The sequence below is a fragment of the Hoplias malabaricus genome, chromosome 8, assembly GCF_029633855.1.
Source record: "Hoplias malabaricus isolate fHopMal1 chromosome 8, fHopMal1.hap1, whole genome shotgun sequence".
Lineage (NCBI taxonomy): Eukaryota > Metazoa > Chordata > Actinopteri > Characiformes > Erythrinidae > Hoplias > Hoplias malabaricus.
The window spans coordinates 16,152,654-16,175,520 of NC_089807.1; the positions used below are offsets into that span (position 1 = coordinate 16,152,654).

The 22,867-nt window shown below is 35.8% G+C and overlaps 2 protein-coding genes and 1 long non-coding RNA gene across 5 annotated transcripts; 2 read left to right on the top strand and 1 right to left on the bottom strand.

The window, feature by feature from the left end:
• Positions 1 to 2,914: 2,914 nt before the first annotated feature.
• On the bottom strand, positions 2,915 to 6,745 carry LOC136705009 (uncharacterized). 2 transcript variants are annotated; one of them, XR_010803993.1, is made up of 3 exons: positions 6,531 to 6,745; positions 6,357 to 6,425; positions 2,915 to 3,347 (listed from the first exon to the last, which is right to left on the bottom strand). It is a non-coding gene; the product is annotated as an uncharacterized lncRNA (long non-coding RNA). The 2 variants fall into 2 exon arrangements; XR_010803994.1 differs by having other exon boundaries at positions 6,205 to 6,425.
• Positions 6,746 to 6,986: 241 nt separating this feature from the next.
• On the top strand, positions 6,987 to 17,210 carry LOC136705773 (pancreatic triacylglycerol lipase-like). 2 transcript variants are annotated; one of them, XM_066679523.1, is made up of 15 exons: positions 6,987 to 7,122; positions 7,629 to 7,684; positions 9,690 to 10,016; positions 10,121 to 10,175; positions 10,607 to 10,761; positions 11,397 to 11,519; positions 11,608 to 11,742; positions 12,362 to 12,470; positions 12,650 to 12,769; positions 13,022 to 13,141; positions 13,985 to 14,103; positions 15,328 to 15,457; positions 16,437 to 16,548; positions 16,675 to 16,842; positions 17,093 to 17,210. In XM_066679523.1, exons 4-15 carry the CDS (start codon positions 10,121 to 10,123, stop codon positions 17,154 to 17,156), a joined length of 1,410 nt encoding a protein of 469 aa, XP_066535620.1. In that variant the 5' UTR covers positions 6,987 to 7,122; positions 7,629 to 7,684; positions 9,690 to 10,016; the 3' UTR covers positions 17,157 to 17,210. The 2 variants fall into 2 exon arrangements, with proteins under 2 accessions (XP_066535620.1, XP_066535619.1); XM_066679522.1 differs by lacking the exon at positions 7,629 to 7,684 and having other exon boundaries at positions 7,011 to 7,122.
• A 1,889-nt stretch (positions 17,211 to 19,099) lies between these two features.
• On the top strand, positions 19,100 to 22,581 carry gins1 (GINS complex subunit 1 (Psf1 homolog)). Its single transcript, XM_066679139.1, has 7 exons — positions 19,100 to 19,336; positions 20,917 to 20,981; positions 21,298 to 21,396; positions 21,502 to 21,592; positions 21,688 to 21,804; positions 22,285 to 22,359; positions 22,445 to 22,581. Exons 1-7 carry the CDS (start codon positions 19,262 to 19,264, stop codon positions 22,511 to 22,513), a joined length of 591 nt encoding a protein of 196 aa, XP_066535236.1. The 5' UTR covers positions 19,100 to 19,261; the 3' UTR covers positions 22,514 to 22,581.
• Positions 22,582 to 22,867: the final 286 nt, after the last annotated feature.

Consider the following 22,867-nt stretch of genomic DNA (forward strand, 5'->3'; position numbering starts at 1 on the left):
TCACAACAGCGGGGACTGCTCAGTCTCACAGCCGCAGCCAAACTAAACCTGAGTTCGTTCAGCTGTTCACAGAAACGCTCGCTGCTTCAGACAAATCAGCTCCAATCGTTTACCCAGCAGACAGGGACTTGAGTTGAAAAAAAAATTTGTTCAGTCGGTAACCATTTATTCAGTTCAGAGCCGCGGTGTGAAATTGTTTTTTTCTGTGAAAATCTTTAAATGAAAATTAAAATGTAATTTCTGACTGTATACAATTGCCTTTTTACTTAGCATTTGTTTAATTTTTATATTCAAAAATTCAATGTCGCTTTACACACACTGCTGGCTATTTTAGATGTTTTATCCATTATGTCAACGGACGAGTCAATAAGTTAAATGATAATTACTGTGCCAAAGTGCCACTCTAGAAAAAAAAACAAAAGTGTTTATCGATGCAAATATGAAAAGTTGGGACAGGGGCACAATAAGTGTGAAGAATGAATAGAAAATACATGTCACAGTGTTTTGAAGCATTACATTATAAGCAGATAAATAAAAAATATAATAATAGCATCAAACAAAAGTTCAGTTATTGTAAGCAGAGATCTGTCATGGCTTATCACTTTGTGCCAACATTTATGAGAGAATTGACATACTGTTCTGGAAGAACCATCTCAGTGCAAGACACAAAATAATTTAGGTCTTTAATCATCATTACACAAAACTGTACACAATATTGTGAAAAGATTCTGAGAATCCAGATATATCCTAGTGTGAAACCAAATGTGAGTGGCCTTCAATACATCAAATGGCATTGCATAAGGAACAGTCATGCTACACTGATAAATAAAGCTACATGGATGCAGGAGTACTACAGAATATGCTTTATCAAGAAATGCAACCCAGTTCCATGGTGTTCCATGATGAGAAAGCCTTTTATGAATTCTGTCCAGAAATTCCACCCAAAAGTTTTTTATGCCCAAGGACAACATTGACCACAGACTTTTGAACAGCTGATGTCTGAAGCCAAAATTGGCAAAAAGTCAACTTGTAAAACTAAAATAATTTAAATTCTGATTTCCCAACAATTAATATGTATAATTAAAAAGAAAAATCACAGCAGTCAACATTAATTCCTTCCAGCTTTTCTTTAGAGTGTGTTGTGGATATCAGGTTTTACTTGTTTATATTTACAAAAGACAAGCAATCTGGTCAGTGAAAACATTGTTTTTTGGTACTTTTTTCAACAATCAAAGTTCAAGAGAATGAAAAACATTAAGTATCACAGATTCTTGTTTTTATTGTATTTTAAAACATCTCAAGTTTGTTGACAATAAAGTTTTTAGAAACATTATTATTAACACTTTTGGAATACCCTTTACATCCACATAGCAATCAAGAAACCAAATGTTATGATTATTTAAAAAAAAATACAAAAAACAAATCTGTGGCAGCTGAGCTCTGTAAAAAAAAATCCCATCCAATCACTCATTCAGAACAAATTAAAGGAGTGTATGGCCTTGCTGGGTCGGCACGGTGGCGCAGCAGGTAGTGTGTCGCAGTCACATAGCTCCAGGGACCTGGAGGTTGTGGGTTCGATTCCTGCTCCGGGTGACTGTTAGTGTGTTCTCCCCATGTCCAGGTGCTCCGATTTCCAAAACACACATTGGTAGGTGGATTGATGACTCAAAAGTGTCCGTGAATGTGTGTGTGTGTGTGTCTGTGTTGCCCTGTGAATACACCCACCAGGGTGTATTCCTGCCTTGTGCCCAATGGCCCACCGCGACCCTGAACTGGATAAGCGGTTACAGATAATGAATGAATGAGCTGCATGAATCTCCATGAATACTTATTTGTACATGTGCAGAGTCCTTCATAAGGGTTCACAAACATTGCTGAAATCTAGCTCCCGTAGTTGTATAAAAATGGCAGAGAATACAACACCAATTCTTAGAAGAGCTCGCACTGCTAAACAAAGGAAGAAAAGAAAGGCAGAAGCAGAAAGCAATGTGCTGCACTCCTCTCTCATGGACTCCTCCAGCTGTAGTCAGGCAACGTTCATTCGTGTGAGTGGATTTGGAAGGAGGGCTAAAAGTATGAGGTGGGATTTTTTCAGTTGGACATTTTTTAAATCTGGCTTACATTAGTACTACTCCAGCTTTAAAAGTATAGTCTTAAATTGAAGTTTCTCTCTGAGTGCATACTTATGTAACGCCTGAGCAATTGACTGACACATTCCATAGCCAATCACACAGAGTTCAGTTAAATGTAACATGCTATCACTAACGGCAATAATGTATGTCAAAGAAAACAGCCTCAGCTCTCCAGCATTGTATTATATGTTGAATATGAACCTTGTTAGCCATCTGAGATTAAATCAAAATAGTGATTTTTTGATTTAAGTGCAGTTCTCTGTCCATGGATATCTTTATAATCTATTCACGTTCTTTATGTTTTAAGTTATTTTCACTGATATTTAAATGGAACTTTTGAAATATATTTTGGAAAGACATTTTAATATAATGTAATTCTCAGTAATATAAAGCTTTCATATTAGGATCTACTACTGCTCCCATGTTTTATATGTTTTACATACAGCTTCCTAGTGTCACACTAGTTATTTAAAATGCATGAAGTTGCACAAGATAAAAAATAACTATGATTTTATAAATGTATCCACAACCAATCTAGTTTAATATTGTTGAAAACACAATTTCCAGACTTAGAAACTGTAGTACATGCATTTACATATTTCTGCACAAATATGTTTTCATCCTGAATTGGCAAACAAATACTTTGTATTGTTTATGAGCTTTAAAATGTAAGCTGCAACCAGGTGAAAGAAGTTTTTTTTAAACTTTAAATTTAATAGGAAAAAGAATAATAAATAAATAAAAATGTAATAAAAAAAAACTAGAGAGACAGTAGTGTTTGGAATCAATGCAAATAAGTAAACAAATAAAATAAAAATTGTTGATGTGAGTGAAACCATCCTAGTGACACTTTTTCTGAGAATGTAAAATAGTGAAAAAGAATATTTACTGTATTGGTGTTTTGTCCAGATGTCATCTGAGAAAGTTACATTTTACAATTTTTTTTTATAAGGAAAGCATTTTTTCTGAGAAAAAAAACAGCCTTTGACAGTCTATGATCTCCAAATCATTTGTAGAAGAAATGTTAGTTTAATTTGAGTGGTCACAGACAATAGACTGTATTGTGGCTGTAGAAATGCCTGTGTGTGAGGGTGTCTGTGTGTGTGAGTGTGATGTGTCTCGGTCACACTGATGATCCTGTCTCAGCACTGCGAATCAATATCTCACTGGAGGGTAAATATCCTCTAGTCCCCAGTGTTTACTCCACACAGCAGACTGTGAACCAGAAAGAAAACACATTAACAATGGTCATGACCCATGCTCTGAAAAATCCTTCTAACTCGTAAGCGTACAGTAACTATCACTCCTGAGATTTCAGGTACCTATAAAGCAAGTTAAAACCCATTTTAGGATTGTGATTAGGAGAAGTGAAGCAAAGGAAGGTGTTTTGTTTGAATTCAATTCAAAATTTGTTTGGTCCTGACTGCATTATTTAACTTTATTCACCATTTGTCCTGTTGGCTGCAGACACCATCTACAGGTTCCCTAATGATTGTTTCATCTGAATAGGGTAAAGACATGTATGTACTTCTGTTTTAGAAATTTATTTTGTACTAAATCAGTACATTGTTTGTTAGTAGGTACTCATTTTTTGTTGTTAGTTTTATTAATTTTACAAATCTTTAACTGGCATAAAACAATTAATATTTAACCAAACATTAAAAAACCCTCTAACAATAAATAAATACTATGGAATCATAAATAACCCATTGCAACCTTTTGAGTTCATTTGCCTCAAAATTTGGGGAACTCTAGGTCTGCAGGTTTACTGTTGTTAGTTGTGTTGTTACCCCACATGCAATATTTTGTTTGTGTATCTTATATTCTTTTATTGAATTACTTAACCTTCTTGTTAGGTAGTTACTATGTTCCCTGCTGCTGACATTGTTCTACATTATCTAGGTACTACAGTACCCAATTATTAGTTATGACTAAAATAATCAATGTTTATTAAATCTATATCTTGCTTATTCCACTTTTTTTAGCTGAATATAACTATGATCTATATTAAATTATAAGTACATTTAGACTCAATATATTAGAAGGTGCTTTATTTTGTTCCATAAAACTGCATAAAATAGCACTTATAAAAGAAATTCAACATTTAATTTGTGAGTGTGTCTGTTCAGGGCTTGAAGCTATTAATTTATATTTTTCTGTGTTTAAATAGCATATTCTTAGTGTGTATTCGTGTACATTTATTTTAGAATTTAATTATTATTAGACTCTTACATTTCAGTTTGTAAAGGTTGTGGATATATTTATTCAGTATAAATTCAAATTCTCACTTTTTTCAGAATGAGAAAAAGTAACAATTACAAGTAATCCCTTTTTACCCACAGCAGGCAGTAACAGCCTTTTTATTGGCTGGACTGTGAAACCTTATTTGGGACCAATAGTACGTCCATTTCAACCAGTATGAGATAAGCAGTTTTGCTGCCAACATCCTGCATTCATCTAAAAAGAACAGAGACAAATGTATATTACATTTTATATGTATTATGTTACCCAATATAATTCTAATATAACTTCTTCACTACACACACAGCAATGCAACAGTAAGGCATCCAAATATCCTACAATCAGCAGGTATAAACCTCAGGTTATAGGCTTATAATGCTAGCAGTCATTTTTATCCAAGATAACAACATCATCTACATCAAAGGGACTACAAGCACAGGATATTACAAAACTTGTCACACCAAGACTTTCAATCAAGGAATAATGAAAACCTTTTAAAAAGCTCATTATCAAAAGTCATCTCTTACATAATGCATTGTGCTTTATATCAAGAAACAGTGACCTAATTCGCTAATTGCACATATAGTTGGAAGTCCCAACTTAATTACATTTTTTTAATCAGAGGTACAGTGAAGTCATGTCATGGGGCACTAAGATGAAATTAATATGAAAAATTGGATAAAAGTTATTGAAGCCCGAACAGAGTGTCATAATCATGATAATTAGTACTGAAAATAAAAACACTGTGGAGGAAATGTCATTTCTTTTTATACTGCGTTCTAAATGAGGATTAAAGAAATTAAAGTCTGCAGGGACGACTCTCTACAATTATTAACTAGACAAATTGATCAAAGACAGACGGAAAGTCACTACAGTGTCTCAATATTAGAGCTGTTATCATGAGCTGCTTGCATGAGCCCCCAAACGATTGTGAAATTAGAATGCTTTGATATGATTTTATAATTAAGACAATACCTCTGCCCATTAGCATCCTTCACTTAGTTATGTCTAACTTCATCAGGACAGGATTCAGTAAGTTGTAATAGGCTATAAAACTGGTTAAAGTAATAATAATGTAATTTCGCTCACTGAGCTTAATATGATTCCACCTATTTCTAAGTGTTGAATGAAGAAGTACTATTTCCCTTTTGATATAAAAAGTGAAGTTAGTTATTAGCATTTATGAATGTACTCACTTCACTCATTACTTTTAGGGGCAGCACTATAGCAGAGTTACCCAAACAGTGTGTCAAATATAGCCATGAAGACGTTTAACTTAAAAGTTACAAGCCCACAACATCATCAATAAGAGAATAGATTTATATTGATAATCATACTTAATATGATAAATTTATTACAAATAATTTTCATATATACATTTGTATTTTAGCTGCTTTTTCCACCGCAGATATTCACTTTGGTCCCCAGTAGAAAACACTTTTAGATCCTCCTGTGCTGTATTAATGAACAGCCTGAGGAGCAGGCCCCAGGAGCACTGAAGGCCCCAGACTACAAAACACTTGAGCACAAACTATTTCGTGTGTGTGTGTGTATATATATATATATATATATATATATATACACATACATACATATATAAACATAAACAAACAAAGAATACCAAGATCTTCCTACACAAGATGATTTTCCCAAATGCCAATTGTTAGGTTTAGATTTTGCACATTCTCCGCTTGAAATATCCACTTGCATTTGATTATCTGGAAGTCTATATTTTTCTCTTGCCTCCTGTGACTATGCTCCAAATGTAATGCACTGTGGGATTAAAATTCCTGAGGTAAAGCCTAAAGATGGATCAGCTTGTTTTTCTTACCTCTTGCCCAGTCCTAACAGCTTGCTCCATCTTGTTCAGAGACTATTTCCCTGTTTTCAGTCTTACAACTCTGTAGATTTTTATTCAGACTGTGGGATAAAAGTCAAAAGTAGGCCTATAATATCTACGATATCTATGGTATTAACACATACCATAATTATGAATGAACTCCAGGGATATATTTAGACACCCGGGCTTAAACCGTGACTGGAAATGCAGGTCTGTTAAACAAAAACAAGGCCAGAGTCAGAACAGCTGTTTATTGGCTCAGCAGCACAAAGCTCATCCAGACTCCATTAATTAGCTTCATCAATATTAGCGCAGACCTTCTCCGCTCGTCTGATGTTATTTTCATAATGGATAATCCTGATCTTTAAGAGAACCGCCCGCTGTCAGCGCTCAGTAGCATATGGAGCATAATTACACGATCAAACTCCATTTTATATTCATTCAGCGAGTTTAACAGCGCTGAGCTCATTAGTCTCTCACTAATATCCAATACCAACCTCGTTCATTTATTTTATATATTATTATTATTATTACTTTAAATTGTATTTATGTATATATTTATTTATTTATTTATTTTGGCAAAAGGTACAACGCCGACGCTCCAGAGATGATGAAGGATCAGAAGCCAGGCCTGAAGTCTGAAGGCAGATCTTCAGCTCTGTAATCTACACCGCTCGGCAATCTACGCAACTCTCTCTCTGCTCCGTTAAAGCCCGCTCTCTGCTGCCATCTATTGGCTGTAAAGTGTAAAGTCCACATTCATTAACCCAGACTCACAGGAGCCAGTGGAATTAGGCTCCAGTTTTAGACCCCCGCTGCTAGATCCATGCCGCGCGCTCTTACCCCATTTTAATAATGCCCTTTCTGATAAGCTAAATGCTAAAATATGCCACTGCCCCTGGAGGACAGGTATGGTATATTTGTGTTAGTTGTGGACATATTTAATAGCCTTCAAGTATTGTTGATGTACACGTAAATGCTACTATAGGAGTTGCACGTGAGCCCCTTTATTTGGGGAAATGAAACAGAGGCAGCCATGAACACCTAAATGTGTATATGCAAACAAGGAGCATATATCCCACAGTTCAGCGTATCGGTGTCATTCTCCCATGGTAGTTCAGAAGTTTAATTTCAGCTAAAACTTTAAGGATGAGATAAATATACAGGCCCATACTGGTCCATAACTGCTCTTTTTATGGTGTGTTCCTGCCTTGTGCCCAGTGATTCCGGACCCACTGTGACTCCTAAACTAGATAAGCAGTTACACTGATTAACTTTTTACACAAATATATTACACTGGCAATTTCTTTTTTTATTGTTATTTATGCGGGTGTCTTGCTAAACTAAAATAACCTTCAGTATTCCTTACATTTGTATAAAATAAGCTCTGCAAATGTATTCCTTCATTCATTCAGTTTCTGTAAAGGATCATCCTGTGAATCTGGAGCCTACCTGGAATCATGACTACATGGTAGGAACACACCCTGAACTGGGTGCCAGTCCATCATAGGGTCCATCATAGTCCATCATAACACACTCACACAGTCAGTCAGACAATCGGTTAGTCAGTCACTCATTCAATCACACTTATGGACATATTTGAACAGTCAATCCTGTGTGTGTTTTTAAACTGTGGGAGGAAACGACACAAACACCAAGAGAACACAGCCAACTCCTCACAGACTGGGACATGAGGAGGGGATTGAACCCACAGCCCCAGAAACCTGGAGCTGTTTGACAGAGACACAACCAGTTAAGCCACCCGTAGCCATACTAAACATATACCACAATATCAGAATAATCTGGGAATTGATGTTGTTTTTAGTTTTATTTACTGGAAAATTATGACATAACTTCCAGTAGTATACTTGCAAAGTAACCTTTTGATTTACCTCAGTACATGCTCTCACCAAAGTCTTCCCAACGAATCAATTGAGTGCTCAAGAACACTGGAAATACTGGAAACTGTAAGACCAATGTGCTTGTCAGCAATAATCATTTTTCCAGATTGTCTCTAGTTAAAGAATCACATTGTTGGTTAAACATTTTTTGCCCAGACCCCATATTGGTCTTAGTCAGGGATTTTAATGGCTCTCTGTTGGTTTTTGGACCAAATGTCCATCCACTGATCTCCCAAGGCTAGATGAATGGAAGACCAGGCCACAAGCGTGCCAGCCCCTCCCAAAGAATGACTGAGTGTCAATATGGCAAAGTTCATGTGTATGTGTTCATTATTATTCTTAATATTACGATCCAGCCTAAAGGACAAAAATAGCCTCTGGCTGATAGGCGTGTAGACTGAAATTTAATGGACATCAGTTTCAGAGCAACTTGAGAACACTCAAACAAATCCACTGTGAATAATCAACCAAGAGATGATTAGTGATTGATATTCAAACTTTACATAAGATATCAAACGGAAATTGGACACTACTGCTGAATTTAATGAACAAGGTCACTGGTGTTGTGAATATTCCACTGTTCATGGTTTCTAATAAGTTTTTTCCCCCACATTAGGTTACTCTGTTTCAGACATACCGTGTCATAAATATGCAGCCTTATTTACTTAATAGTTTTTTGATTTGGTGGTAAGCCTGATTTTCCAAGTGAAATGCAGGGACTATTTTTTCCAAAATGTTTATTTTACTTATTTATTTATTTTTTATATTTATTATATTATTATATTATATTTATAATTTATTTTTATAAATTTGAATACTGGAGTAAAAAAAATAAATATATACAATAAAAAAAATAGTGCAGGCATAGTACAAAAAAGCCCAAGTGGCTTGTATTAGGCAATTTCCCACTTTAGTCTAACTTAAATTATATACATTAAATAAGAGAAATAGCAGAAGAGGAGAACATGTACAGAAAAAATAGAATAGATACAGAATAAAAGAGTCATACCAGAGAGATGGTTGGTGTAGTGTGGATTAAAAGAAACAGATGGGTGTAACAAGAAATGGACTTTAGTTAGTCTTTTGAAGGAATTTAGATTGTTAGTTGGGTGGAAAGAGTTCCATATACAATGTCATCTTAGTGAAACTGCGAATTGGCTTAATGTGGTTAGTATGGTGGAGTATTGATGGATTTCGGAGTTATATTGAAATGCATTTTGGAACAGTCAGGAAGGAGGTTTTGCTTCAATAAGAAAATAAACTGACAGATTTGAATAAGGTTGATGTCATATACCTTTAGAACTTTTAAGTTAAAAAATAGCGGTTAAGAACAAACAAAATATGAGGAGGAAGTGATCATTCTAACAAATCATTTTTGGAGAATACAAAGGCCTGTGAGATTAATGTTGTAAGTGATAGCTTAGATAATATTACATTATGACAAATATGGATAGATAGTTGTATAATAAAGTTTGAGAAATATATTTAAAAAAATATTAACAAAGTAAAATATAAAATGAGAAGTCTATTTTATGCTTCACTTATACATTTTCCATTCCACTCATTCATTTTTAGTAACTGCTTCATCTTCATCTTGACTGTGTTGGGTCCGGAGCTACACAGAATCTCTGGGGGCAAGACAGGAACACACCATGGACAGAGTAACTCCACTTATGCAAGATATAAAGATAAAGCTTGACTTGCGCTCAAGTAAATAGGTTTACTCAGGTTGCCCTAGGTTTACCCAGATAAAGATCAGATCAGTGGAGGGTGCAGAACAGGTGCATGTTGTGTTCTGCCAGATCCTCACCTGGAAAATTCTCACAATCGTATTGGCCTGCCTGGGTAATGGCCCTGTATATAAGGCCCTGCAAAATGTAGCAGGACACTGTCATCATCAAAGTGAGTATGAATTTAGGAGATTCATATGCATGACCTTATGGTTTACACATACATTGTGTTGAAGACTGGTTTGTTTTTTCTGTTTTTTATTTTTATTATTTTAGATGTGGCTGATTTGGTTTGGGGGACTTGTGAGCGGCATTGTGGGAGCGGCATATGGTAAGAACAAAACAATTATTTTTTGTGTGTGTGTGTGTTGTCAGAGGACAATAAATCATAGCAAAGGCATAATTATATTTTTGAATATTTCAAGTTAAATATGTTAAATGTGATGGGGCATTAATTATTGCATGCATTTATTTGTTTCATTTTACTCAGCCTTAAATGAGCAGTAAGCCAATTTTACAAACAAAATTTAACAGAATATATTTATGAAAGTGAATACGCATTAGTTGCACTGTTTCTCTTTGAAGAGCAATTCATATGTGATGACGAATTTTATTTCGTCTGTGTTTAAAGAAAAAGTAAAGTAAATTAACCGTGTTTAAAGTAGTTTTATTACAGAACCTCTGATACTTTCAGGCAAAAGAAGAATAATCCCAGGGGAAAATAATTTATTACTCCTATAACACATATTTAATGTTTGTCAGGGGCTGAGGTGTGCTATGGAGACCTTGGTTGCTTCTCTGATGATTATCCGTGGAGTGGCAGTATCGAGAGGCCTATTGCCCGCTTGCCGTGGAGTCCTGACAAGATCAAAACACGGTTTTTACTCTTCACACGTGAGAATTCTAATAACTACCAGGTGTGTGTTCCTCAGTCCCTGACCTGTAGAACTGTGCTTCTCCTGTCCAAACCTAAACTAAAGTTGATTCAGACATTGGATTGACTGTTTTGTGATATGCAGGGATGTCACGACAATATATATTTTTGTCTGTTACAGACATTACCATACAATTGTTTACATGTAATATTGAGAGACATTTATTTGGACAATCATATATCAAACAGGTTACATTTAACATTATGCTTATTGATTTTTTTCATGTTTAAAGTATTGTGCACATGCTCTTAATCATGGGCATTCATCAAGATACATTGGCTATATAAAGAATATCAATGCTAAACATTTAGAAATTTCATTTTGAGGTCAAAATCTCAAGGTGTATTACATATAGATAAAATCATATAAAAATATAAAGTGAAAACAAAATAACAGTCATGAAGTATAACACAGAAGTGGTATAATATAAAACAATTAATAAAACACCAGTAGCATCACTAGAAATACCATAAAAATACCAAATATAATGATTAGAATGTAATTCCAAAATACTAGAATAATGCTAGTAAATTTCAAATATTTTTGTAGCAAATATTTGAGTTTGCTATTATTATTTAATTAATTAATTAATTAATTAATTGCCCCTTTTTGAACAGGAAATCACCGCAAACACATATTCCATTGCTGGATCCAAATATAATTCCAGCAGAAAGACCCGGTTTATTACCCATGGATTCATTGACAAAGGTGATGAGAACTGGCTCCTGGACATGTGTCAGGTATACAAAAGTTATTATTATTATTATTAATTATTGTTATTTTTAATAAAAGAAGCTAGAGTTCTTATGTATGATGTTTGCCTCTCAGATCATGCTGAGAGTTGAAGATGTGAACTGTATCTGTGTGGACTGGAAAACTGGCGGGAGGACGCTCTACACACAGGCAGCCAGTAACATTCGAGTTGTGGGAGCTCAGATTGCTCAAATGATCACTGTTTTTAGAGTAAGTTAACTATAAACGACTTCTGCTGTTTTGACATTTTTGGATATTTGTAACAAACAGGATGCATCACAACCTGTTATACAACAAGTCTGTTATGTTTATTAGGCTTGAGTCATGAACACCTGCACTTTATTAGGCTTGAACACCTGCACTCATTCTCAAAGTTCACACAGCCAGATAATCAAAGGACAAAGGTTAAAACCCTCATAAACAGCAGAGGCTTCACATACTAAATTTACTGTGCATAAGCAATAACAATAAGTCATACTCAAATTTGGATACTGCATTTCAAAAAAGCCATTTTGTACATGTTTTAATTTTTTGGTGTTAGTAAACAGTTTTTCTTCCTAATTCAAGTGGTTTATATCTTATTAAACATGGATCTAATACACCTTGGTTGTTTTGAATGGATATTAAAAGATAAGATAAAGATAACTCTGTACTGATCCTGAAAGAAGTTGCAGATATACAATTGTCAGAATAAATAGGGCAGGGTTACAGAAGTACAAATGTGTGATAGCCATATGCTATGTACTGAATGTTTTTTTTTTTACCAGCTGTCACTTAGAGACACAATGTAACATTTGTTGGACATGATTCAGTGTTTTTTACCCAACAGGACAATTTCCAGCAGAGTCCTGCAAATGTTCATGTCATTGGACATAGTCTGGGTGCACACAGCGCTGGAGAGACTGGCAGAAGAATTCCAGGACTGGGCAGAATTACAGGTACCACACAGTCAATTTAGAGATAACAGTTATGCAAATAATGCACAGTTTTTCTCAGATTAAAATGAAGAGCTGAGTGGAGCAGGACTTTAGAGCTACATAAAAAAGTGGTTATGTTTTCCTTTTCAGAAATAAAAAATATGTTTTAGCTGCTCTGAATTTTGTTGTTGTGCTTTAAGGCCTGGACCCAGCTGAGCCATATTTCCAGGGATGTCCTGCTATGGTGCGACTGGACCCCACTGATGCCCGTTTTGTTGATGTCATTCACACTGATGCTCTTGCAGTTATCCCCTACCTTGGTAAGATTTAAATACAGGACATTCCTTAAATCTGTGCTTTCCTTGCTTTAAGATATATATATAATTAATGCAATTACTAATATGTGTTACATTACATTATTTTAGGCAGTAATATTTTACATTTTTAAATAAAATACAAATGAATAAAAACCTAAAATATGTGGAGAGATTTTTGCTCCAAAAATGACTATACTCTATAAATATAGTATTTGTCTGAGCTCATATATCTGAATAATTCATTTTTTCTTTCAGGCTTTGGAATGTCTCAGGCTGTTGGTCATATTGACTTCTATCCAAACGGAGGGGAGCATATGCCTGGCTGTGATAAGAACATCATCTCTCAGATTGTAGACATTGATGGCATTTGGGAAGGTGAGAGATTAAAGTGTTAATACATGCCCTTCTTAAATGGTTATGACTTTTCATGTGAAAATGTGCATGTGTTGGCTTTCATAAGCATGAAGTGTACAGTTGTCAAATCCAGCCTTAGGCTGTCTTTAACCATTCACAGATTTTCCATAAAGGTGGTACTTATAACTCTATGTAATCCACAGAATTTGAAAAAAATCAGCATACTGGATTAAAATAATCAGCCACATGCAAAATGTCAATTTCATATACATGTACAGAAATCCCTATTTTAGTACGTCTCTATTTGGTCATCCTTGTCAAATATAATTGCACATCCTCTGCAGTCTACACACAGATTAGACATAAAAGTAAAATGATCTCCTTGTCACTTTTGTCAGCTCCACTTGTTGTACAGGTAGATTTTGGTTGTAGATTCAAAATTACATAGTGTAGTCTATTTGTTGCTCTGCATATACTATTAGCCCCTTTTGCATTTTTCTTAAACGCTAAGTTGTGCTTATTTTCCAGTGTATTTTTCTGACTTTGAATATGTTTGCAGAATGTGACACTTTTTGACACTGCAGTAACAGGGATTTTAAAGCTCATGTTTCCAGTAGAAGTGTGCCGTGCAGGCTCAAGTGATGGTGTTAGTGTGATATCACAGGCATGGACTGAAGGGTCAGCACTGAATCTGATCTGGTCTATTCTTGAAGATAAAAGGCCATGAGAGAGCCAGAGCTTCATACACAGAGCTCTTTCAATGTCTGAGACTGATCCACAGGGTGAAAAATTACAATGACACCTTTCACTCTTTCTGCACCTCTTATTCTGGCCATTTCTTCTTTTCAATTTTTATTTTGTTAGGCACCCGCGACTTTGTGGCCTGCAACCATCTGAGAGCCTACAAATACTACAGCGACTCCATCATAACTCCAGCAGGCTTTCTGGGATACCCCTGCTCTAACGACAAGCAGTTTCAGTCTGTAAGTGGGATCTTTTCAAGTTCAGCAGGATAAACTGATAAAGACAAACAAGATACAAACAGGATATATCTGTGAAATCAGGAAGGATACTGTGGCTCTCCAAAAACAAAAGCCAGCTACAACAACAAAACACATAGCAAAACAAAAGAAAAAACATTTACACCATTTGGCAGATGCTTTTCTGCCAATTGATGTACAATATTTATCATGTTATACATTTAGATACTTTTTTTTTCTAGTTCAAAAAATTATACTTGTGTAATATGCTATGTTTGCTTAAGCTGGTAATGGGACCCTGTCTTCTAAATGTATGTGCAAGTTTCTGAAAATATGTTTATTCAAAATTATTCTGGGACATTTTTATCTCTATTTTTCAGCGTGAAATATTCGTAGTGCCAAGGACAGATGCCATGTTCAACTGATTTAAAAAAAAAAAAAAAAGTCAGGAAGAAAAAAATATTTTTATGGACAGCGGAAATATTTCTATAAATCCAAGAAGAATACATCCATTAAGAGCATAATTCAACATTTTGGGAATCCTCAGTCTTTCAGAAGAATGACTGGGCATCTCAGACCTTGGAGTCTGCTTAAAGAGGAGGGGGAAGTATAATGGAGTGCAGAGGGACCACCTGTCGTCGCACATGACACTGATATGGCTGTGAACTTTTTCTATCATTTTAGAAGTCGATTCACTGTGACTGGTAGGGCCTGACTTGGCTTCCCCCCTCTGTCTGCTGGTGGGCCTGCGTCTGCAGCTGTCCCTGCAAATAACTCTTTATCCCTGGTTTGGGACGCATCCCAACTAAACAGTGCAGCACACACAGGGCATGACCTCATGCCTATGATCTCTCCTCCAGGCCTGATATCTTCTGCCTGCTCTTCTTGTAAACGCCTGCAGGGTGTTATTCCTTCTTCCTGCGGACAGCTATTAACTTGCCTGTTCCCACACTATAAAGCACAGTAAACTCTTGTATCCTCATTTTTGGATTTACAGAGTGATGACTGAATACACTTGAAAGATGACACACAAAACAATAAAGAAGACACTGAACCTTGCCTCTGAAACTGGCCACTGTCACTCTGCTGGTCATGACACAAGGAGAATGAAACAGTAATGAGAATGTCTATTGACTGTGAGAGATTTAAAATAAGTTCAAACAGAAAAGTAAATCTGTCTTGAACATTCTCTTTTTGAGCATGGTTTTTGTGTTGATTTTGCTTTAGGGACAGTGCTTCCCCTGTGCCAATGGTGCTTGCGCTACTATGGGTCACTTTGCAGACACCTTCAAGGTACCCAATGGAGTGGTAAACATGAAGTTTTATCTGAACACAGGCGATTCTCGACCATTCCCACGTAAGTCATTACACGTCCTACATAAAAAAAAAAAAAACATAAAATGACATTTTTTACATTCTTACATAAAAAAGTAACCCAGCTGTTTTCAGATGCTAATTGTTATAGCTTCATTAAACATGATTTTGAAAGACTTATTTTAGAAGGTAACACAAATAATTTTTATAGTGCACAAGCTTAACTAATACAAACCCTATTTTCAGAAAAGGTTGGGACATATTGTAAACTGCAATAAATACAATAAAAAGAATCTGTGATTTGTTCATTCTCTTGAAGCTTTATTTAACTGACAGGATCACAAAGAAAAAATATCCAGTGTCTTCACTGACAAGGGTTTTTCAAAGTTCTCATGAGCCCATTAGGCTATATTTATCATACAAGCATGACAGTTTCTCATGCCATTCTGTCTGAGGGCTCAAACAGTGTTGCCATAAACAGGCAGAGATTTCTCCACATTACCTCAAACATTTTACAATGTCATGTTGAAATCTTGAATTGAACAGTTCACTGTTTGACAATTCTCTCACAAAGTTTGGCACAAAGGATCTTTGGTGGAAACTCCTTTTGTACTCGATCATGATACTCTCGCCTTTTACTAATTCACCTGCTTGTTATGGAATATTTTAAGATCAATTGTATCTTAAACATTCTACAAACTATTCAACTATATTTTGCCTATTTATTTGAATGTCTTGCAGTCATCTAAACTTGTTTTATCTACAAAATAAAATACAGTTCTGTTAAAACAGAGGAAATCTTTTCTTTGTGCTTATTCAGTTAAAAACAAAGTCTTTACATTTTAACCATTTAACCATGGAGATTGTAGCTCAGTTTTTAGTTTTTGGAATTATTTAACTAGAGAAAACCATATTGACATCCACTGTTTTACTTTTTAGGAATTAACCATATATACAACCTATAAGGTATTTATTCATTAACTGTATGTGACTCATAAGTAGGCATTTGATTTTTCCACTAGGTTATCGCTACAAAGTGTCAGTCACTATTGATGGCTCTCGAAGGAATTTAGGATACATCAATGTTGCACTGTACAGTAGTTTAGAAAATACTCGCCAGTATCAGATTCACAGGTGTGTATGCAATCAATATTTGTAATATTTTATATTTTATGAGATGTTTTCATCCCTTTCATTGGAAACTGTACAATTTCATTTGAGACAGGACAAATAATAAATGTAAAATTTACCTGGTTTCAGTGGCACGCTGTCTCCTGGTAAGACATATGTGCTCCACATTGACGTCGAAAAAGATGTAGGTGATCTGAGCTATGTGAAGTTTTTGTGGAACAACAGTGTGATCAATCCTCTGCTGCCCAAGTTTGGTGCCACTCAAATTACAGTGCAGAGAGGAAGAGATCGGAGAGTGTGAGTTTCTTTGTCTGCCTCTCTGTCCATATTCCTGCCTGTCTCTCTGATTCTCTGCCTGTCCAAGGCCATAGTAATAGCAAGCATATTGATATGATATATTGTTTAAATGCATGTACATTTTTACTAAAATAATTAAAGATTTATAACAAACTTATTAGCTTATAAGAGTGGTAAAAGGCAACACAGCCACAACCAAATTTAGCTGGTTACCTCTATCTTTATCTCTCACTCTCTCTTTATCTGACAGGTTCAATTTCTGTGGAAAAGATCAAGTGCGGGAGAAAATCCTCCAGACACTGACCCCCTGCTAATGAAAAGAAAAAAATCACCATTTCAATTAAAGCATTAACATTAAAAATGCCTTGTTTTATCTGTTGATGATAAGGGCTAGACCACAACCTGAGGCACTTTTGTTAGTGATGTAAAAGTATTTTCGAATCTTGAAATGAGTTTCTCATTGCATTTTCTAAAATTATAATAAACACATATCAAACGATGTCCAAATCCAGGCTTAATAAAGCATTGACTTATTCCATATCTCTGGCAGCCCTATGCAAAAGTTTTGTGTGACAATACTGTACAAAGACTCAAACATAAGGGGAATATATAGCGAGTTGAATGAAAAGATTTTAGGAGAGTCGTTAAATTGAACATATGCCTGTTTTCCACAAATTAACACAGTTCTCTAGGGGTTTAAAAAGTCAGTGACCTGTTTTGATCAAAAATGCCACAGGGATTAAACAACAACACAGTTTTCTTACTCTGTCTAAACAGCCCTGTTCTTTTAAATGAAAATGAGCCTCAATTCTCCAAATGATAGAAGCACTAAGGCAGAAAGCTGGTTTTAGTCACTTTCATTTCGTTCTCTTTCATCTGTTCTTATTTTTGCTAGATTAAAACAATATACTTACAGTACTTTTCAACCATATTAACTCTGGATCTTGAACTGGAAGGAAAAAAATAGGTGGGCTTTGAAAGAATAGGTGGGCCCAAATCTGTTATTGGAGGGAATTAGAAGAGGTGGGACAATTCTAAGGTGCGTGCCCCTACATAAGAAGCAACATAAAATCAGAGTGACTAACATTTTTTTTCTTACAGCGTATAACTGTGGACACAAATTTGATTTTAGTTTTTTCCCTTAAATACATTTTGTGAAATAATCTGTTGACTGTGTAAACTTCCTTAAACTTGCTGGTGTTAAAGCAAAACCTTGTTTAGGTTCCAATCCAAATGTTACGTTTTACAGTAGAAGGAAAAATATTTATATCTCCTGATGGATAATTACATAATTTAAGTATTCAAATATTCATCTTGATTAGGAAAATAGGCAGCTGCCATTTTCCTATAATCTGATGTTTTGTTCTGACAGTGATGTAAAATTCAGTTTTTACAATATGAAAGATTGGCTATAAATCTCATATCTGGTTTGTTAGTTAAACACTGGAACAAATTCATGCACTGTGATGTACCCATGAATATCAATATCAAAGAAGAGAGACCAGAGTCAAAGGCATTACTAGACGGGTGCTCCTTGGTATGTCTCAACTTTTCACAGGGCAACCATGGCTCAATTAAGGGACAGCTGTTGCCTAATGTTTTAAAACAATGTCCTGGGACAGCATGGTCACGATTTGGGAGTCAAACAAACAAATAGCCAGTGAATATTTCCTAATAAATAAATTAATGAACAACTGCGATCTGTTGTCATTGGTTTCAAGTTTTTATTACTATTATGCTGTTCCACGACGTTGCTAGGATACAGAGAGCTGACTGCTGTCAGGTGTAATAAATACGTTTATAACTGAAATAAAATGTTAAGAATAATACAAAATCTATGAAGATGAGGCAGCAATGCAAAGGTCTGCTCACAGGAGGAAATGGCTGTGATTTGAGCTATTTGCTCTTTAACTGTTCGTCCCAAAATAACTTGTTTTAATAGTATTATTAAGTATAAAAATAATTTATTTGGAGAACAAGGTAAACGATTATTGGAATCTTAATGCTCATAATTACTTTTCCATTAAGTATTTTTCAAGGTAAATATAAGTATCACGAACTTCAAAGCCCACTATATTCTAACGAACTGCTGTTGACCGTGCTGACGCAAAGGATTATGGGAATTCTTAGGCAAGAAAGAATGCTTCTACGTTATCTGCAAGAACAGCCAAATCGAGGAATCGTGGAAAGCAATTTTTCCACAGACATTCGATGAATATTGCCTCAGAAGACAGCACTCCAGCCGTTTCAGATACAGCCGTTGAGTGAAGTGTTAGTATGCTGTCCCACCTGGGGTTCCGTAGATATCGCAAATCACGTGACCAAAACAATTCATTCTCCCGCGAAAACCGTGTCTGTGTCGCTGTGAAGAGACAGCAGCTCAGTAAAGCTCCGGACTTGGAGGATACATCGTCCAGCAATGTTCTGTGAGAAGGCAGTGGAGCTGATTCGAGAGCTGCAGCGCATGAGCGACGGACAACTGCCGGCTTTTAATGTGAGAGTCTCTGTTCACAGCACACACAACTCGGCTTTACAGAGTCTCTATTGCTTTACTCCGAGTTACTCTTTAGCGAATAGTTCGTGTTTTTACCCACTGTTCAGATACATTAAAACCTTAACATATTTTATAAATTCAGCTCCTGTAACGAGTTTGTCTGGCGACACTTTTCCCCAGCCGTTAAACTTAGTATTTTTTTCATTAAAGCTGTGTTTAGTCCATGAAATCTGTTTAATCTATGTCCAAGTCTAATTTAAAGAATGAACAAAGCGTTGTTGGTAATTCAGGTCCGTTCGTGGCTTCAGTGTAAATCGCAAAGTCAGCCTGGGTCCCCCACTCCAGTCATCAGTTAAACCCACGAAATTAACCTCTATTCATAAGGATGACACGTTTGGAAGTTATTTTCAAGAAACTATCCCTAATGCCTATACCCCTCACCTTCCTTCAGTACGTGAAATGAATATTCAAGAAGTGTCCATCTGTATCTTCAGCCCCACCTCCACTTCTCAAGCCCCATCCCGCACGTTAACAGGAAACATGTATGTCTGAATTAACCCGTTATGTGTGGAGTAGTGCCTTTTTTTTAAAAGCAGAAATAAGCATACATCATCACTGAACTTAAACAACACTTTGCAGACATGTTAAAATGTTGCCTGGATTTCGTAGGTTTGGTGTTAATTGTTAACCTTTCAGTGTAATTATTTACATTGGTGATGATGGGAATCACAAAAAAAATCTACATTTTGTTTTAACTTCTCCAGCTACCAGGAAACCCACAAGTAGGTTTGAGCTTTTAGATGCAATGCTGTCTAATGAATAGTATTATATTAGTGTATACTAATACTATAATATATACTAGTATTATCTGAGCAAGATTAGTTTTTAATGGGCTACATTGCCTCACAATATCCTTAGTTCTCTAGTTTTACATTAATAGTTACCCTTAGATAGCAGCATTCTAGACACCCAAGGACACTTTACAATCAATGCGGCACAGAATGCCATTCCATTAAACACACACATGCATTGTGTACACTCAACCAGGAAAGACCATTAGAGGGTTCACCCAAGGATAGAGTGCCTATCCATATCTGGGCATATATACACATACACACTCATTCACTCACACCGCTATTCACCTAACCTCCATGTATTTGGATTGTGTGAGGAAATTCAAGACCCCGGGGGAAACCCACACAGACACGAGGAGAACATGGAAATCCCACCCAGATTGGGCTTGAACCTAAGATCCCAGCACTGAGAGGCAAATATGCCTTCCATATTGCCCAATTTACATGTTAAGGGTACAGAAACAAGTTTACATGACCAAGTTTTACTTGGACTGAATGACGTCCAGATCACTATGTAGTGCACTGTGTATGTCAGGAAATAATGGCCTCTACATTATGTTGGACAGGGAGTACGATAGCTAAGAGGGAAAAGCAAAGAGCTTTATATTAGACATAATGCAGAAGCCATAGTTTCATGGCATATGCATTCCGCTATATAGGGTGCAGGGAGCCGTTTGAGATTTAGCCTCATTGCTCACACAAAACCAAAACCTTTTGTCTCAACAGGAGGACAGCATTCGACAAGTTCTTGAAGAAATGAAAGCTTTATATGAGCAGAACCAAAGTGATGTGTAAGATGCTGGTTTTATTAATATTTTGTCAGCTTGTATGATTGTCTCCCATCATGTCACATCTCACTCAACCCTAATATTTCACAAAACAACCCAGAAAAATTTCTGACTTAAGCTCAGTCAATCTTGTCTTCTAAGGGACATTACTATTGAAAAAACGTGAACTTTGACCTTGTCTGAATTAATATTTTTGTGAAATACAACTCTGACGTATAATTGCGTTGTGCATAGAGGTGTTCTCATTTGCTATAGTTCAGGAACCCAGTTAAAACAGTTTTGCCTCTAAAAATGGAATCTCTCTGCACTTTCTTACAAGTAATGAAGCCAAGTCTGAGGGTAGGAGTCAACTGATACCAACCATCAAGTTTCGCCACTGCTGTTTGCTGAGGAACCAGCGCTGTGTTACAGCCTATCTGTATCTATTTTACTCCTTAATATTTTATAGTCTCTGTTAATAAGAGCAGAACATACAGCAGAATATTTTTATCCCCTTCCTCACTTAGTTCTCCCCTTTCTGCAGTTATGACCGCCTCCTTCGAATTCGTGCTCTGCGATGGGAATATGGGAGCGTTTTACCTACAGCAATTCGGTTCCACATGTGTGCAGAAGAGGTGCAGAGTTTTTATGTAATTTTTACTGTTAACACCAAGTTGTTATATTTTTGTCTGTTTGAGAAATATACTAATGATTTTAACAAACGCTTCAGCTGGAGTGGTTCAATCAGTACAAGAAGTCCTTGGCCACCTACATGAGATCACTTGGAGGAGAAGAGGGGTTGGATATAACACAAGATATGAAGCCCCCTAAGAGCTTATATATTGAGGTGAGGAGGCAGCATTATTTTCTGATTTATTCTACTTTTATGCCCATGATGGGTACATCTTAAATGTTTGGTATTGCACACAGCTTGTGTAATTGTCAGAGAAAAGCATGAAATGCAATATTATGCTCTGAGGCAGCAAATTAGTTTAATGCCACCATAGTCAATGGCAAGAGTTTGCTAGAGAGGTATAAATATCCCAGAAATTGGGCTGTGTATTAGAAAACAATGTAATACCTTTGGGATCATCCAAATTCAGTAACTCATTTCACTAATGTTCTTGTGGATGAATGCAATTAGATTGCAACAGCAATGTTATGTGGAAGCTAGAAGCTTTTCCTGAAGTAAATCAGATACAAACTAGCAATTAAATATTTCATGTATTTCATATACGATTGGCCATAGTTTACTTTTTTGGAAGTTGGAATCCTGTCTGAATTATTTACTGAAACTGTGTTTCTTTTCCTCTGCCCGTCTCTCAAGGTGCGCTGTCTGAAAGATCATGGTGAATTTGAAATAGATGATGGTACAGTGATTCTCTTGAAGAAAAATAGTCAGGTATAAGCTCTAACAATATATTTGATCATAAATTCTTTCCAGTCAATTATTTATTAGCTCTTAATTTTAACATTTGTTTCCACAGCATTTTCTGCCACGATGGAAATGTGAGCAACTTATTCGACAGGGAGTGCTGGAGCATGTCATTTCTTGATACAGAGGTGTTGTTCCAGGAAGCTGATATTGATGCATGCTTTTAGTGTTGATCAAATATTGTAGCTGTCTTTGTATTCATACAATTCAAAGCATATACATATGATCAAGGCAGTTTTCAGTGTGTGAAATTTTACTGTCAATCTGCATACAGTGATTGGGACAATCTACATCAGTCTTAAACTGCTTTTTTCATTCATGTTGATAAAAACATTGAAGGGAGTAATAAATTGAAAAGGTTTAAGAGTGTCAATGCTTAATAACTTATGAACAACACAGACTGTACACTAGTGCATTATGACATAACATTTTGTGCAAAGTTAAGGATAGCATGTGTATCAAAACTGTACATTTG